This window comes from Medicago sativa, chromosome 8 (assembly GCF_051527215.1).
Source record: "Medicago sativa cultivar Bolivia chromosome 8, Bolivia_mono, whole genome shotgun sequence".
Classification (NCBI taxonomy): domain Eukaryota; kingdom Viridiplantae; phylum Streptophyta; class Magnoliopsida; order Fabales; family Fabaceae; genus Medicago; species Medicago sativa.
Genome location: NC_140756.1, coordinates 84,872,375 through 84,888,669, shown reverse-complemented (window position 1 = coordinate 84,888,669; position 16,295 = coordinate 84,872,375). Strand labels below are relative to the sequence as shown.

Sequence of the window (16,295 nt, the reverse complement as noted above, 5' to 3'; positions counted from 1 at the left end):
AACCCTATATCCCAAAATAGGATCCTAGTTTCAGTCGCCGCCGTGGGCTGTTGCGGCTCCGCCACCCATTTCAGTTGCGCGTGTTGCCTTCCTTAACATCAACAAGGCGATATTTTTTTGTTAGTTTTTGGAAGCAATTCTAAATTTTGGAACAATATCGTGATTTAGAATCTGCAGATGACATTTAACCTTTGATTGATCAAAATAGTGAATTAGAATTGGCTAAGCATATTTGTTCAAAAATGAATTAGCTAAGCATAAAACGGAATGGAAGGAAGAAAGGTCAAAGGACATCAATTCATGGAACCTGGTGAAGGGCAATAACAAAAGACAAGAAGCAAGAAAGAGAAAGAGAGAAGCAAAAGGACTGTAAAAAAAATATAAAATAAAAAGAAAAACTCACAATTACATCTGTATCCTTTAATTTTAATTGGTTCAAAAAATAAAAACATGGGTCTTTTTGTCCAAGTGAAAAGGTGCTCTTTGCTAAAATAGACCTTCATGAAAATGAGTGGGTCTATTGTAGCAAACCCCTATATATATATATATATATATATATATATATGAGATTTGCTACAATAGACCAACCCTTTTCTATGAAGGTCTAATTTAGCAAGCTGCACCTTTTCCTTTGTACAAAAATACCCCTTTATTTGTTACTTGGAAAAGACAAACTTGAAAGACAAAATTGTAATTTGCCATTAAATGTTATTTTTTATTGTAAATTAAACTTAAAAGCTTTCTAGTTTTGCGTGTCTATTTCTTGTTCCTGTAAATTTTTGTTATCATTGTTCTCCACCTCCTCTTTCACGTTTCCGACTTGATTCATCAAAAGAAAAGTAAAAATCAAGTTGCAATACTAATTATACCAACTATATGAAAGAATCATGTATCACGTTCTGGAAGAATGAATCATGATTTTTTATTTTTTATTTTATGAAATGGAAGAATCATGCTGGAACCAATCCCAGATTTGCAGAGTACGATCAACGGTATCTAGATTGACGGTGACATCCCATGAGGCGCAGAGGAAGGAATCACGGCGACGGGGTTGTAATCGGAGGAACGATGAAGATGGGTTAACAAACAGAAAGACACACAAAACTATAAAATCTTTAGATTTAATTTAAAATAAAAAATAAGATTTAATAGTAAATTACAACTTTGTCCTTCAGTTTTGCCTTTTCCAAGAAACAAATAAAGGGGTATTTTTGTACAAAGGAAAAGGTGCTGCTTGCTAAAATAGGGAATTGGATCCTCTCCTTCAAAATTGTCTCCTTCTCTCTCCTTCCCTTTATATTAGCCATTAGATGAATCTAACGGTGGACATAATAAAAGACAAGATAACTCAAAATCTCATTTGTTGTCTCCTTCTAAAACACACAATCTGAAATAACTCAATCCCTAATTTTGACCCTAGCCACAACAGTCACGACACTCTGCCCCGAACCACCGCGCACAACAGCACCACAACTTTCGATTACATGATGCTGATGATGACGAACGCCGCGGCGGCATTGGTTTTGCCTTACCGGCAGTTCTCTATTTCATATAATTTATTTCTCCCCTTCTTATTTCTTGATAGAATCATATTGAAACACCAATGATATCAAATTGTGACGCAATTACTAGCTGAGTTGTTGTTACAGTTGTAGAAAAGATAACAGGCAGTTACGAAACTTTGCAATATTTTAAGACAAATGGAATTAGATTTTCTGTGTATATTTTAAGACAAATGGAATTAGACAGTGTTGACGGTTTTAGTTGAATGCATATATTTGATAATACAAGAGAGTGAAGAGGTGAGCAAACGTATAAATGAAAATAAGGTGGCCGCAGTTTTCTTAGATTGAGAGAGCAGACCTTAGGGAAGATGAAGAAGTTTCTGCAATAGCAAAACCCTCCCAGTTTGTTTCAGAGTCTGATGTTTTAGGCTGTTTATTTATGTTTTTTTTTTTTTTTAAATTTTAATATGTCTACCGATAGATTGATCCAATGGCTAAGAGTTGGGGAAGGAGAGAGAAGGACACAATTTTGAAGGAGAGGATCCAATTCCCTAAAATAGACCTTCATAAAAAAGGGTGGGTCTATCGTAGCAATTCCCTATATATATATATATATATATATATATATATATATATATATATATATATATATATATATATATATATATATATATATTCGTATACAAATAGATTTAAGGAAAAAAAGGTCCTTCGCCAATTGCCAATGTCGAATGTGTTAGTAATAAGTAAACAACCCCACTCGTTAGATTTGATATAATTAATATCCAAGCATCCACCAAACTTATTCACATGGCCAATTGCCCTTCAATGGAAGATAAAAAAAAAAAAAATACTGGAAAGTGCAACGTATCCACAATGACTAATAAGTGTACATGGTTCGTTGACTCTGACTAAAAAGTATGTAAATTGCAAGTAAAATGATTTCTTTTATAAAAGTTCGTTGAATTATAAATGTGTTAGAATCAATTATAAAATCAAAAACTAGCTTAAATAGATGTGGTTTTAAATCCCAAAATCGACTTTAAAAAAAAATAAAAATGCCAAACATAATTTTATAGTTAGAATTGCAGTTGGCACTTGAATGTCACTTGTAAGTTGTAAGGCTCTAGAGTTAGAATTGCTTTTGTTCCAATTTCGTTAACCGGCCTCCTTGTAAGCGAAAACAGCACTTATGAATTTTTTTTAGGTTTAAAAAAAAAAGTAAATATTACATGGCAGCACAAAAGAGTAAATAGCAAAACATCGACCCTTGGGATTTGGGAATCTGGTATGGAATTAAAGTAAAACCAAAAAAACGGGTGCTGTTCAAACTCCAAAATATAGATAGCTAACAAAACAAGTTTTCAACTACAGAAAAGAACCAGTACTCAGAAAACAGACGAGATGGGCTACTAGAACAGTATCTACTTAAATGGCAACACCAAGTCAAACTATTATCTACTGGAATTGTTTTCGACATACTAAAATAAACATAGCAGATTTTGCATTGATACATCAGTGTCTTTCAAAAGGTCGGAGTTAATCTCCAGTAGGTCATTGGAAAGACCAATTTGAGCACCACGGAACCTCAATTTGAGCACCACGGAACCTCGCATGCTTGGTAGAAAATCAGCGTGGACTGCATAAAGATAAAGAAAAAATCAATCACTGATTATCTATCTAATTTCAATTCAAGATGGTGTTTAGTAGTATACTAATAGTAGAATTATTTAGCTTAACAATTAGAACAGAAAATAAATAACATTATCAATTTTAAATAAATAAATAAATTGGTTCTTGAAAGTTGATACTCAGGCAGGGCCACATCCACCGTTAAAATTTAGGGTTAATTATGTTTCTAGTCCCTATAAAATAGCGACCTTGTAAGTTTAGTCCCTACTTAATTTTAATAGCATTTTTAGTCCCTATAAAAAAAAAATTTACTTATAATTTTAGTCCCTGCTAAAACAAAGTTTGATTAATTATCCTTAAACTCTTAAATTTTTGAACGATTTTTTTGAGACAAGATTAGAACACTATGAAAGGTTCGTTTACTAAAATTTAGAATTTTCTGACATGAAATGAATTAAATATGAATTTTTTAAAACGACAAAAGTTAAAGATAAAAAGTAATAAAATCTGGATGTAGAAATCAAATTTTGCGATAATTTTTTGCGGACGAACTTTTAGTAATGTTCTAAACATGTCTGCAAAAAATTGTTCAAAAATTTAAGAGTTTAAGCATAAATTAAACAAATTTGAATTGAGTAGGGACTAATACTCGGTGCAGAAAAACAAAATTAGGGACTAAAAATGCTATTAAAATTAAGTAGGGACTAAACTTACAAGGTCGCTATTTTATAGGGACTAGAAACATAATTAACCCTAAAATTTAAATGGGGCTAAAATCAAAATGAGCTTTAAGTCAAATTAAAGACTTATGATACATTTTACTTTTTGTTCTTACAAGAGCATAATTGAGACTTCTGATACATTATTACCAAATAGATTCCAGAATTCTAACTGCTTCAAAGTCCTTAACAGAAAGTTATGGATCATATTTGAACTGACAGCATTTTGGAACAATAACAGTACAATCAGGATCTGAAAATTCATACCTGTATGACCGTGAACGAGACCTTGAAGGACTGCGATCATCACCCCTGGGGCTTGGAGATCTGCTAGGCACCAGATCCTTCTCATCAATAGGACTTCGGCCATTCTCCTTGGCACGGGAGGACCTTCTCTCATCCTTGACACGAGGAGACCTTCTGTCGTCCTTGGTACGGGGAGACCTTCTGTCGTCCTTGGTACGGGGAGACCTTCCGTCGTCCTTGGTACGGGGAGACCTTCCGTCGTCCTTGGTACGGGGAGACCTTCCGTCGTCCTTGGCACGAGGGGACCTTCCGTCGTCCTTCCCATCACCGGGAGAGACAGACCTAGAATAAGATCTTGATCGCTTTGGGGAATAATCATCCCTACCCCTGCCATCCCTATATCAACATGTCAGCTAGATATCTTAGTCATACAATCAAGTAGTGAAAATCAACACATGTATATAGCAGAACACCGACCACAAGCATCTCAAAAATCAATCAATATCTGAATATATGCAACTACGACAAACTGCACAGGTAAGGTCATGAGTTCGAATCCTCCCCTACATAACTCGCTACATTTGTTGTTTAAAGAAAAACTACCTACAAAGACAATTGACACAAAATCAATCAAACCTTCTTTTTTGTTTTTTTTTTTTTTTGTTTCTTATAAGGACTAATACTTACTTCCTCTTTAGAGTCTAATTAGCCAAAATGTGACCTTTACCTGTACCTTCCAAAAGTTTCTGGACAAATACATGACACTTTGATCCAAACAGACAGTTATGAATGATGTACTGCAACAACAGCATCTGGTAACTTCATAGCTCTCTTTGTCCCAACTTTTTAAAATGACAACTATCTTTCTTGCACAACATATCTCTACCCGTAAATACTTTGGCTTCCATTCTTTGAGCATGATTTTCTTTGGCCAACTATAAGCTTTATATTCTTTCTAAACTGGATAGTATATGCAAAACAATATATCAAACTAAATAAAATCTACTTCACAGAAAAATGGTATAAGGGAATAAAAAAAAAGTAATTATTTGAACCATTCTTCTGCAACAAGCCAAAATCCAAAGTGGGTAAAGTCCGGACAACTGGCAGAATAAGGCAAGTTTGGAATCGATATTTCTTATGAAGGGACTTTGATAGATACGTAAGCAAGTACCAGATCACTTTAAGCCTCTTTACTCGTTAATCTTTATTAATCAATCTTTAAACTCTTCCATTCACATTATTATCTGCATAAAGAAGACCATAAGCAGATATCATTCAATTCACTTAAACACATTATAGGAGTCCTATCAAGGTCATAGGATTGGAAGGCACTCTGATTGTAAGAACTAAACCAGCTAATTATACTCTTGCCGAGCAAGGACACAGTACATCTATCACAAATGTGATGGGAATAAAAACTGAACAAAGCAATTCTTTTACCAGCTGTAGCTCTGCTGAGCAACTTTGATCACAATGATTTCCAACCAAATAGCAAACATCCTTTACTACCATGGATTCTAAAGTCTAAACAAGTCATACTACAGCTAAAATAAAATCACTTCCAGCTTATGAAATGCAATTATTGTCTAAAATTCAATTAGAAATAATATTTCAGTACCTAAATACAAGTATACAACCAAATGCAATCGGTTGCACCACCATAATAATTGTAAATTAGGCTTTAGTTCAAGTAAGATGATTCACAAAAAAATATGATGCTCAGCAAAATATAGTAATATGATCGAGGAAAAATAAACCATTAGTAATGTGTAAAACTCAAACCTTGAATCGTCCCTGGCTGGTGATGGAGACCTAGAGTAGGCTGCAAACAATGCAGATATAATAACATAAATAAAAGGATTGGCTTCTCAAAGAATGCATAGACCAATTTAAAAAATTGTTAGTGTATAAATATGATTTTGAAGCCAAGGCAAATAGGTAAACTAACATCGATAACGGCTGCGTCGTGGGGATCTTGACCGAGCTCTCCTTCTACCACCACCACCTCCACTTCGACCACTTTTAATAAATAAAAAAAATCAATACGCATGAAACGATTCCATAATTGTGAAATGTAAAAATAACTAGCACATCAAATCAAACTGTAAGCACACCTTCCATGAGAAGTAGTAACACGCATTTCTTGAGGGGTTTTCCTATTTTCCTCAGCAAATACAATTCTTATTTCACGTCCACCAATTATAGTGTGATTAAGTTGTTGCTTTGCCTCTGCCGCATCTTCACCATGTCGGTATTTCACAAATCCAAAGCCACGAGGCTCACTACAAAACCAATTCAACGGTGAAATCAAACCAATCACAAATTTAAAAACAATATATTATTAACATACAAGTAAAAAATAAGCCTATAGTCACAATACTCCTAGAGACTTGGGTATTATATGGTGCCTAAATCCCACATCGAATAATATGGTATGGCTGGCGATGTATTTAAGTGGCTTGATTCTACTCAAAATAGCTAGCTTTCCATAGGTTCCTCAAGCCAGTTCAATACTCCACCAAGCATCCCAATTCCATGCGGACTTTTTATGTTTTGAAACTCGATATCCAACCAAATGACAAACTAATCCAAGGGACCAATCCCACTGTCTCCTAACAGACCCAACTGAAACCAGAGTATGGACTGGCCCAACACAAGAAATGTTAGCACATGGAGGAATTGAACTTGACATCTTGATAGGAGCACACTCAGAAAGTCAAAGGCTAACCTCAAGCAGCTTTACTCCATGTGAGACTTAGACACCCCATATTACACAAGTTCCTACGAAATACACACAATTTCATAGTGTATGTTTGGTGCTTTTCAAGTAAAAATTGATTGTGCCTCGAAGCTTATTCTACTTGAAGCTAGGATTTGTAACACATGTTTGGCTGTTTAAGTAAAATTGATTTTGCCTCCAAACTTATTCTAGTTGAAGCTAGGATTTGTAACTTTTGATTGTAAAATTGAATTTTAGACACAAATTTATAGTTAACAACTTACTTTTAAGTAATGTATTGAAACACAAATCAATTTACATTCAAATCACTTTTAATCAGAACCAATTTACTCAAAATCAATTCTAGTCACCGCGGAATCAAACACTCTTATTGAAAGGGGTTGAATTGTTACTATAAAAAAAGTTAGAAGAGACAATACCCAGTGTAATAGTTTCTAGGAAGGTAAACATCCTTGACAGGACCATAGCGTTCAAAAGGACCCCTAAGATCTTCAGGTCTTGCATCAAGAGGGAGATTACGAACGAGTAATCCAGAAGGAAGAGGAGAACGACGGTCTCTGCGAGACCTGTTGTCAGGATAGCGATCATCGTCGTAACGCTTGCGACCGCGAGGTGGTGGAGTTCTGCTACGCCGCCGAGGGCTGTAGCTTCTGCTACGGCTTCGATATCGACCCATTCTCAGAAATCAAAGAAACCCTACGAGAGAGAGAGAAAGAGTGTTCTAGAAGAACAACAAAAACCCTAATAACCCCGATAGTAAAATTCAGATAGGATTGCGAATTATTCAGAGAGGACATAAATATATAGGATTATCATCTATTTGTCAAGAAATAAATAAATTTTTTTGACAATAAAATGATATGAATAAATTATAAACATTATAGAAAGGATTTATTCAACAAGGATTTAATTTGCTTGTGTTGACCATAAAAACTATTTTACACATGCATTCTCCGGTCATTATTATGAGCAAAAATTAATATTTTAGATTCATTTATTAAAGGATGTATGAGGTCTATAATAAATATCATATACATCATTAATTGAATGAATCTAAAATATAAATTTTTGCTTATAGTAGTGACTGAAAGGTGTATATATAATCAAATCGTGTGATATAGATTCTATCATAAAAAAAAAAATCATGTAATATAGATATATGTTAGGCTAAAGTGCAATTTTCCCCCCTTAACTTTCAAAAACTTGCAATTTTGGCCCCCTAAGTATGAAAACTACAATTTTGGCCCCCTAAGTTTTAGCCCCATTGCAATTTTGGTCCTTTTGGCCAATTTTGACCGGTCAACGCCTACGTGGCACGCCACGTGTGTAATTATTAAATTAAAAAAAATAAAAAAAAGCCACCTAATCATTTTTTTAATTAAATAAATAAAAAATCTAATTAAAAATATTTAAAAAATCAGGAAAATTGAAAAATTAATAAAAAATTGAAAAAAAAATCTGAAAATATTTAAAAAATCTGGAAAAATTAATAAAAAAAATTGAAAAAAATTCTGGAAAATTGAAAAATTAATAAAAATGAAAAAAATTTAAAAATTCTGGAAAAATAAAAAAAAAATCGGAAAAAATACGGAAAAAATTTAAAAATTCTGAAAAAATTAATAAAAATAAAAAATGATTAAAAAAATAAAATAATCTAATAAAATGAAAAATAATAAAAAATTCTGAAAAAGATTAAAAAATTCTGAAAAAATGAAAAATTAATAAAAAAATTGAAAAAAATATTAAAAAATTTCGAAATTTTCGAAAAAATTAAAAAGATTAATCATTTTTAAAAAAATGAAATTTTTGAAATTTTCATTAGTATTTCTCGAAATTTCGAAATTTTCATTAGTATATATGTCGAACTTAGGTTTTTTCAGTGTATTTATTTCCAAAAAAATTTATGTGTATTTATAAACCGGAAATTTTTGTGTATTTATAAACTGAGAATAAGGGAAAAAATATGTGTATTTATAAACCGAGCTTAGGTTTTTTTGTGTATTTTTCAAAATTCGAAATAAGGGAAAAAATTCGAAATTTCGAAAAATACACAAAAAAATTAAGCTCGGTTTATAAATACACATATTTTTTCCCTTATTCTCGGTTTATAAATACACAAAAATTTCCGGTTTATAAATACACATAAATTCCCGGAAAGTTTTTTGGAAATAAATACACTAAAAAAACCTAATCTCGACATATATACTAATGAAAATTTCAAAATTTTCAATTTTTTAAAAATGATTAATCTTTTTAATTTTTTCGAAAATTTCGAAATTTTTTAATATTTTTTTCAATTTTTTTTATTAATTTTTCATTTTTCCAGAATTTTTTAATATTTTCAGAATTTTTATTCTTTTTTATTTTTTTTCAGAATTTTTCATTTTATTAGATTATTTTATTTTTTTAATCATTTTTTATTTTTATTAATTTTTTCAGAATTTTTAATTTTTTTCCGTATTTTTTCAGATTTTTAAAGTTTTTTCCGTATTTTTTCAATTTTCAAGAATTTTTTTATATTTTTTTTATTAATTTTAAATTTTTTCAGATTTTTTTTCAATTTTTTTATTAATTTTTCAATTTTCCTGATTTTTTAAATATTTTAAATTAGATTTTTTATTTATTTAATTAAAAAATGATTAAGTGGTTTTTTTTATTTTTTTTAATTTAATAATTACACACGTGGCGTGCCACGTAGGCGTTGACTGGTCAAAATTGACCAAAAGGACCAAGATTGCAATGGGGCTAAAACTTAGGGGGCCAAAATTGTAGTTTTCATACTTAGGGGGCCAAAATTGCAAGTTTTTGAAAGTTAAGGGGGGAAAAGTGCACTTTGGCCTATATGTTAACATATTTTAGAAACTAGAGTGTCTTCCTCAAAAAATAGAAAGAAAGAAAGAAAGAAACTAGAGTGTCATTTGATTAAATCCACTTGTAAAAAGTTTTCGCACCATCATTGTTTAAAATTTAATCTTATATTGGATGGAGAGGAAAGATGGAAGGAAAATGTAATAGATCAGGTGAAACACATCTATTTAGTGAAGATACATTTAAAAAAAAACAATCTTAAGGATATAATTGAAATTTTAAGGTCCCTAAAGATATTCAACGACTTGGTTCAATATACGAGCAAGTAACATTGTGAAGGTTGAATCGAATTTGTGCTCAATTTAGAGTGCGTTTGTTTCAACTTTAAAAAAAATAGATTTTATGTTAAAAGAATCTAGAGATTTTTTTTTAGAGATTTTAAAAAAAATCTGAAGTTATTTTTGTTTGTCTACTACCCATAAAAATCCATTTTTTCTAAAAATGAGTTTTAACTTGTACATGTGTTACCTCCTTGTTGTTGAAAAAATAGATTTTGAGAAAAGCTAATCCTAATAGCTTTTCATTTAAGGATCAAAATAGATTTTTTTGATAAAATGATTTTTCTAAAAATCCAAAACAAACACTTAAAAATGAAAAAAGTGATTTTTTTAAAGAAAAAAATAGATTTTTTTTTGGAAAAAATCCAAAACAAACGCACCCTTAATAGTGTATTTGTATGAGGGAATTAGTTTTTTTTAGGAAACTTAGAATCTGAACATTCAACTGAATTCGTTTCATTTCTAAATATTTTCATTTAGATAAAGTAATAAAAAAATTCATTGTTAACAATTTTAAGCTACTTTGATAAATTTTAAAAGTTTTGGGTTAAAGTTGAAATTTTTTTTTAAAAAAAATAGGGACCATGTTGCAAATTTTGAAAATTTAAATGACAATTTGAATTTTAAAAAATTTCAGAGGTTAATTTTCAATTTTTGAAAATTTATAGGAGTCTATTTGCAATTTTGGAAATTTATACGTGCAATTTGAAAAATATGAAGACCAACTTGAAATTTTTTAAAAAGCAAAAATATAAAAACCAATTTGATATTCGTATTGTATAGAAGGAATTTCTAATTTTTATTTTTTAGGTTTACTAGAAAAAAATAGGTTTCCTATAAAAAAAAAAAATAGGTTTTCAGATGTTGTTTGAAATTTCCTAAACTTAACTTAACCAAATATTTCAAAAAAAATTATCTTTTTAAAAATTTGAATCATTCAAACAATAAAAATTACATAAACTCTCGTAGATCACTTCAAAATTTTCATTCATCTCAACACTCTAAATGTTCAATATTTAAATTCAAAACCATAGTGTAAGACTCATTAGTATCACACATGATGCATGCATAAGACCCAAAAAGTATTTTTCAATTGTCCACATGGCCACTGATTTTTTTTTTTTTAGAGTACTTGTTCATTGATCTTGAGAACATAGTGTGATTCATTCAAATAGTCGTGTTTGTTCTTTGATTACTACATTACAAAGGAACTATCTTCAGGCCTTTTGTGAGATTTCGACAACTACTCGAATACTCCCTCAAGGTCCACAAACCTTCAACCGTTGACTCTCATTCGGTATAACTCACTCCTAGAAATCATATTTTACACGCCATCTCATTCATAATCAAACGTATCATAATAATAATTATAAATAAATGATATCGTATTTTTGGCTATGAGAAGGTGTCGTTCATGGATGTGTTCATTTCGGGTTTTGGCGACAAATGGAGGTATAGTCTATTTCAATGAAAAAGGAGTTAGTGGAGGATTGTACGTATTTTTTGGGCTAACATTTTTTTTTTACATGATATTTATGAACACTTGTGGTCTTAGAATAATGTTCGTGGTGCTTATTCAGTTAAGGATGTCTTCCATTCTCTAGAAAATGATGCAGGCGTAGCAGTGGTTCTAGTGCATTTTGTTGATGATATTGTTTTGGAACAAAATAGTTCATTTGAATGTTTCGTTGTTTGCTTAGAGATTGTAATAGGTTACTGATGCAGGTTAATGTGTTAAACATGGCATTTTGAATTTGAACATTGATTTACAGTTGTGTTTAGGACTTGGCACAATACACTTATAAGTTAGGTCTATATTTTACGTGTAATGTCCATTCTACTACAACGCAGTTCATATTCCAGTCGGAAAAAAAAAAATCAATGCAGTTCATAATGTAAAAAAAATTACTCTCATTAATTTGCTATTTGATGAGTTACTCGATGTTGCCAATCCTAGTCATCTTTTTGGATTTATACCAACCCTATTCTTTGCAACAAAGCAATCTAATACTCCAATCTGATAAAATATAGTAACTGAAAAATTTCTTCTTGCTGCAATTTTCTGCCTGGTCTCCAACAGCACCATCAAATAGTAGATGATGGATGGCTGGGATTTGGTAACAAAATTAGGAGGTAAGTCCATAATTTATCCATCTAAGCTTTGTAGCTCTTTAATTCATATTGATGAATTGAGGCATGCCTGAATTTCTTCCAATGTTTTTCCTTTGGTTTCTGGGACTAACTTTGCTACGAAAAGAATAGTTAAAAGGGAACATCCAGCATATAAAAATAATGTACCTGCCCAAAAAGATAGAAGATACATGTTACCAATTTAGCTAATTAAGATGAAGAACTTAAGTTTGTGGCAGTGTATTGTGCTTACCAGGAGAACTCCAGGTCATAAGAAAGTTGAAAGTATATGAAACAACCCAAGCTCCTAGCCAATTTATCAAAACTACCAAACTCCCAGCAGTTCCCTTCACATGGATAGGAAAGATCTGCAATATTAAAACTAGTAAATTAATTGAAGCATTTCTTACATCAACACTGCATCTACCTTGTATTCGGTTTTTATATCGAGTCAAATTCACTTTTATAAAATCGACTTATGAGGTACAAGTGTCACTATTTTTAGACTTTTTTCAAACTTCTTCATCTCTTTTCGATGTGTGACTTGGATTTTTCTCAATATCTTCCATGAACACAATAATCGTTCGTAAGAGTTGCACTAAAAATCCACAAAACCATTCAAGTGTGCTTTGCCAAATGACACTTACCTCAGACATTATTACCCAAGGAACCGGTCCCATTCCAATTGAAAATGCTGCTACGTATATCTGATACAATTTCAGGTCAAATATGCTTAAAGAATGTATCTGATTAACTAACATTTCATTAACTCCGATTCCTTAATCAACATTTTCAAATTAGACTCACCAGAATGCCGGCAACAGCTAATATTGGTACCAACTCAAGCAGCAAGTTCTGATCCTGATCCATGGAATGATACACAAAGTTTCAAAATTGACCAAATGGAGAGATACACATCATAATCTATATAGAAAATATGATTAGTAAAAACTTGCCTTGAGAAAGAAAGCAATTCCAGTCATAAAACAACCTAAAAATGTTCCACTTGCTGAAGCCTACATGCATATAGACACTTCTATTAGGCATTTCCCCTTATCAATGGTATTATCAAAATTTTAAATACTTGAAAATAGAATTTACCGTTATAAGTGGTCTTCTTCCAGACTTATCCATCAAAATGGCTCCCAAAACAGTGAATGGAACCTGTCATTCATTTTAATATAAGCTGTTATAAAAGTACAGTTATATTATCAATAAATAAATGTATGAGAAATTCATATAGGGATAGTAAACTACCTGCATACAAGCATAGGCTATGGTACCAATTTTTCCTGAAGAAAGTCCTGCAAGTCATGTTGTAGCGCGATATATAAATAAATAGATAAATATCAACAAAGAGAGCTACTTTGATTTTTTAAAATCAACATGTATTTTTTCCAAACTTACCAGCTGCTACAAATGTCTCTGATGTATAAAATCCAATACCGTTAATTCCAACAGATTGTTGACATACCATTAACCCAACACCAATCTGATATCATTTCAACCAGTTAGATACTTTCTGAATATCTAAATATAGTTTTGATTGAATTTTTGGTAGAAAATTAAGTATGTTACTTACAACTACAGAACGCGCGTGTTTGTTCTGGAACAAATCCAAAAGCTTAACTTTAGGAAGGCTTTGAAGAGTTTCAATATAATCCTAGTCACATAAAAAATACTCAAATCAGTTTATCATACAAGTCAAATTGATTATGAAACATTTTAAAGATTTTGAATCGAATCAATTAAGGGTGCATAGAAGAGAGTACAAGAATTTCATCAGCTTCATTAGAAATATCAACATTCTTCCCTCGAAGTCGCCTTAAAGCTACTTGAAATTCTTTTTCGCGACCAACCTTAGCCTGAAAGAAAAAATAGTTTATTAATCTGCATTGATATCTTCCTCTTATGCTGTATTATACAGTTTTGTGCTTTAGATGTTTACCAGCCATCTTGGAGATTCAGGAATAAAGCACAAACCAATCAGCAAGGAAAGACAAGGAAGAAGACCTTTCAAAATTTAAACAAAGTCCAACAGTTAGAACTTTCACTCCATAATTAGCTATACTTAATGCAATGCAACAATTAAAAGCTAATATTATAGTAGTAACTTACCTGCTAGAGCTAGTTTTCTCCAACTTAAAACACTTCCTAGTAAGAATGAGACTGATGCCCCAATAACAATCATAAGCTGCAGAACAATAATAATCAAGGTCAATATTATTCTCAGTGAAATCTTAACCTACAGTAAAAACGTTGACTTTAAACGTAATTACTTTTAAAGTCATACGTGTGATTGATTGTGATTTGCTAACAATGTAAAACTTTTTACACAGAGATAGTGTATCAAAATTAAACTCTAGTTAATATCACCCTACCTGATTTGTTGTTGCAAGTCCACCTCGAAGATTTTTTGGTGCTATTTCAGCTATATATACAGGGACCTGTTACAATTTTTGCTATGTATTGTTAAAATTTGAAATATTATCATCGAGACGAAGCAACATAAGGCCTCATCTTAAATTTTCTAATAGTTTATAATTACCACATATGAAATAACTCCAATTCCATATCCTGTGAAAAATCTTCCCATATCAAGTGAGTAAGGATCCTGCATTAAAAAGAATAACACAAGCGAGTAATGTAATAATTCTTTTGCATTTTGTAACATTCTTTTTTTCTTAGGTAAATATTGTGTAGAAGATATACACCTTTGAAAAGAAGACAGCTAACCATCCTGTTATGCAGAATCCTGTTGACAATCTCATTGCCTGTGAATTTTAAGGCTTGTTAATAATGAATGGTCCTATAATTGTAAAGTGCATATATTCAAAGGAAATTGATATTTTCATTACCCCTTTTCGACCAATGAAATCTGTAATCCGACCACTTGTTATAGCTCCAAGCATTGCACCAATTGTTACTAAAGAACCAAACATGGAAAACTGCCACAAGACATTATTATTAGTTGTCCTTCAAAAAAGTATAGTATAAAATTAAATGCCAATGAATAAGGGACATTAGATAATAACCTCAGAGATAGATAGATTAAGATCTGCCCTGATAGCTGCTTGAGTGGGTGATGAATATCCCACCTGCCAAAATAATAGCTTTCAGCTAAAAATGCAAACCCTTTTTTGTTTATTGGGTCAATGTATTTTAGTTTTGGTTCCTAATCCATGGAAAAAATAGACATTCAGTGAACTGTAATTTCATAATGTTTCTATCTTAAGTCTTATGCACCATATTTTGAAAGGAAAATAAAATGTCATAATTTTCAGGAAATTCAAAAGAAACTTACACAAGTTCCAAATGAAAAAGAACCGCAAACAGCAACAAATGTGCTGAGCAGAACCATTCCAATGGATCCATTTTCAGCCCTTTTATTAGATTCAATATCATGATAGTCAACAGTAGCATCCTTTCCATGTTGAATTAAGGTTTGTTTCAAATCTCGAAGTCCATTTACGTCTACACTCTCAACATCCTTGTGCTGCTCAATTGTCATTTTTTTTCAATAGCGCAATATAGTATATAATACTATATAGCCTCAAAAATGAGCAACACAAGAAGTTGAGAGCAATGTAATAGAGGACTTGTGAAAACATGATGTGTGTTGGATGGTATTTATACTACATGCATTGTAACTCAGTTGCATTGTTACTAGAAGATATTTCCATTGTTTTTAATTTTATTAACTCATTGGAAATTGAGGTAAAGGCACTGCATATGATACCAAACAAATTGTAATGTGCAACAGAATTGCATGTGGGATTGAAGCTGTCATTTACAATTTGATAAGGTGATTGTTGAGGGAGGAAATGGATTAGAAGATCAAAGTTGTTGGTATTTAGTTAGCAAATTGCATGTGAATACTGTGATGAGTCCATGATTGCACTTGTTTATTCATTTGAGCCTACGTGGTACTTACATGGATATGTGTCGGTTGAAATAAAATAATAAATCTGAATGCAATGTTTGTCATGGTAGGCAGTTCTAGCTGTACTTGGTACTATAATATATCCATCCTCTTAAGCTCAATGATTGGGGAATGCATGAAAGCTCGCTTCATTGCAATTCCTTTTGATCTCTAAAGAATTTTTAGTGAACAAGTGGTACATGGCAAATTATATATCCATTAGAAAAAACTGTAAATTATTTGCTATTTATG

At 31.5% G+C, this 16,295-nt stretch overlaps 2 protein-coding genes across 3 annotated transcripts; both read right to left on the bottom strand.

The window, feature by feature from the left end:
- Positions 1–2,781: 2,781 nt before the first annotated feature.
- On the bottom strand, positions 2,782–7,620 carry LOC146902507 (uncharacterized). Its single transcript, XM_085737658.1, has 6 exons — positions 7,265–7,620; positions 6,220–6,387; positions 6,054–6,124; positions 5,888–5,927; positions 4,124–4,498; positions 2,782–3,144 (listed from the first exon to the last, which is right to left on the bottom strand). Exons 1-6 carry the CDS (start codon positions 7,519–7,521, stop codon positions 3,135–3,137), a joined length of 921 nt encoding a protein of 306 aa, XP_085593784.1. The 5' UTR covers positions 7,522–7,620; the 3' UTR covers positions 2,782–3,134.
- Positions 7,621–11,882: 4,262 nt separating this feature from the next.
- LOC146902506 (sugar transporter ERD6-like 16) lies at positions 11,883–15,998 on the bottom strand. Of its 2 annotated transcripts, none has more exons than XM_085734580.1 (18): positions 15,426–15,998; positions 15,157–15,219; positions 14,980–15,069; positions 14,836–14,895; positions 14,670–14,735; positions 14,503–14,568; positions 14,240–14,315; positions 14,070–14,134; positions 13,894–13,986; positions 13,704–13,784; positions 13,529–13,613; positions 13,379–13,425; positions 13,223–13,285; positions 13,078–13,137; positions 12,929–12,982; positions 12,769–12,828; positions 12,375–12,489; positions 11,883–12,289 (listed from the first exon to the last, which is right to left on the bottom strand). In XM_085734580.1, exons 1-18 carry the CDS (start codon positions 15,630–15,632, stop codon positions 12,168–12,170), a joined length of 1,473 nt encoding a protein of 490 aa, XP_085590706.1. In that variant the 5' UTR covers positions 15,633–15,998; the 3' UTR covers positions 11,883–12,167. The 2 variants fall into 2 exon arrangements, with proteins under 2 accessions (XP_085590706.1, XP_085590707.1); XM_085734581.1 differs by having other exon boundaries at positions 15,157–15,296; positions 15,426–15,724.
- Between the last annotated feature and the right edge of the window lie 297 nt (positions 15,999–16,295).

Excerpts from the sequence above, each read along its gene's own strand:
- LOC146902506 (XM_085734580.1), bottom strand. The coding sequence starts at position 15,632 with ATGACAATTGAGCAGCACAAGGATGTTGAGAGTGTAGACGTAAATGGA. Across the intron at positions 14,316-14,502 it reads GACTTGCAACAACAAATCAG|CTTATGATTGTTATTGGGGC; the intron begins GTAGGGTGATAT and ends ATTGTTCTGCAG. Across the intron at positions 13,785-13,893 it reads ATGAAGCTGATGAAATTCTT|GATTATATTGAAACTCTTCA; the intron begins GTACTCTCTTCT and ends TTATGTGACTAG.
- LOC146902507 (XM_085737658.1), bottom strand. The coding sequence starts at position 7,521 with ATGGGTCGATATCGAAGCCGTAGCAGAAGCTACAGCCCTCGGCGGCGT. Across the intron at positions 5,928-6,053 it reads ACGACGCAGCCGTTATCGAT|CCTACTCTAGGTCTCCATCA; the intron begins GTTAGTTTACCT and ends CATTGTTTGCAG. Across the intron at positions 4,499-5,887 it reads CCAGCCAGGGACGATTCAAG|GGATGGCAGGGGTAGGGATG; the intron begins GTTTGAGTTTTA and ends ATGTTGATATAG.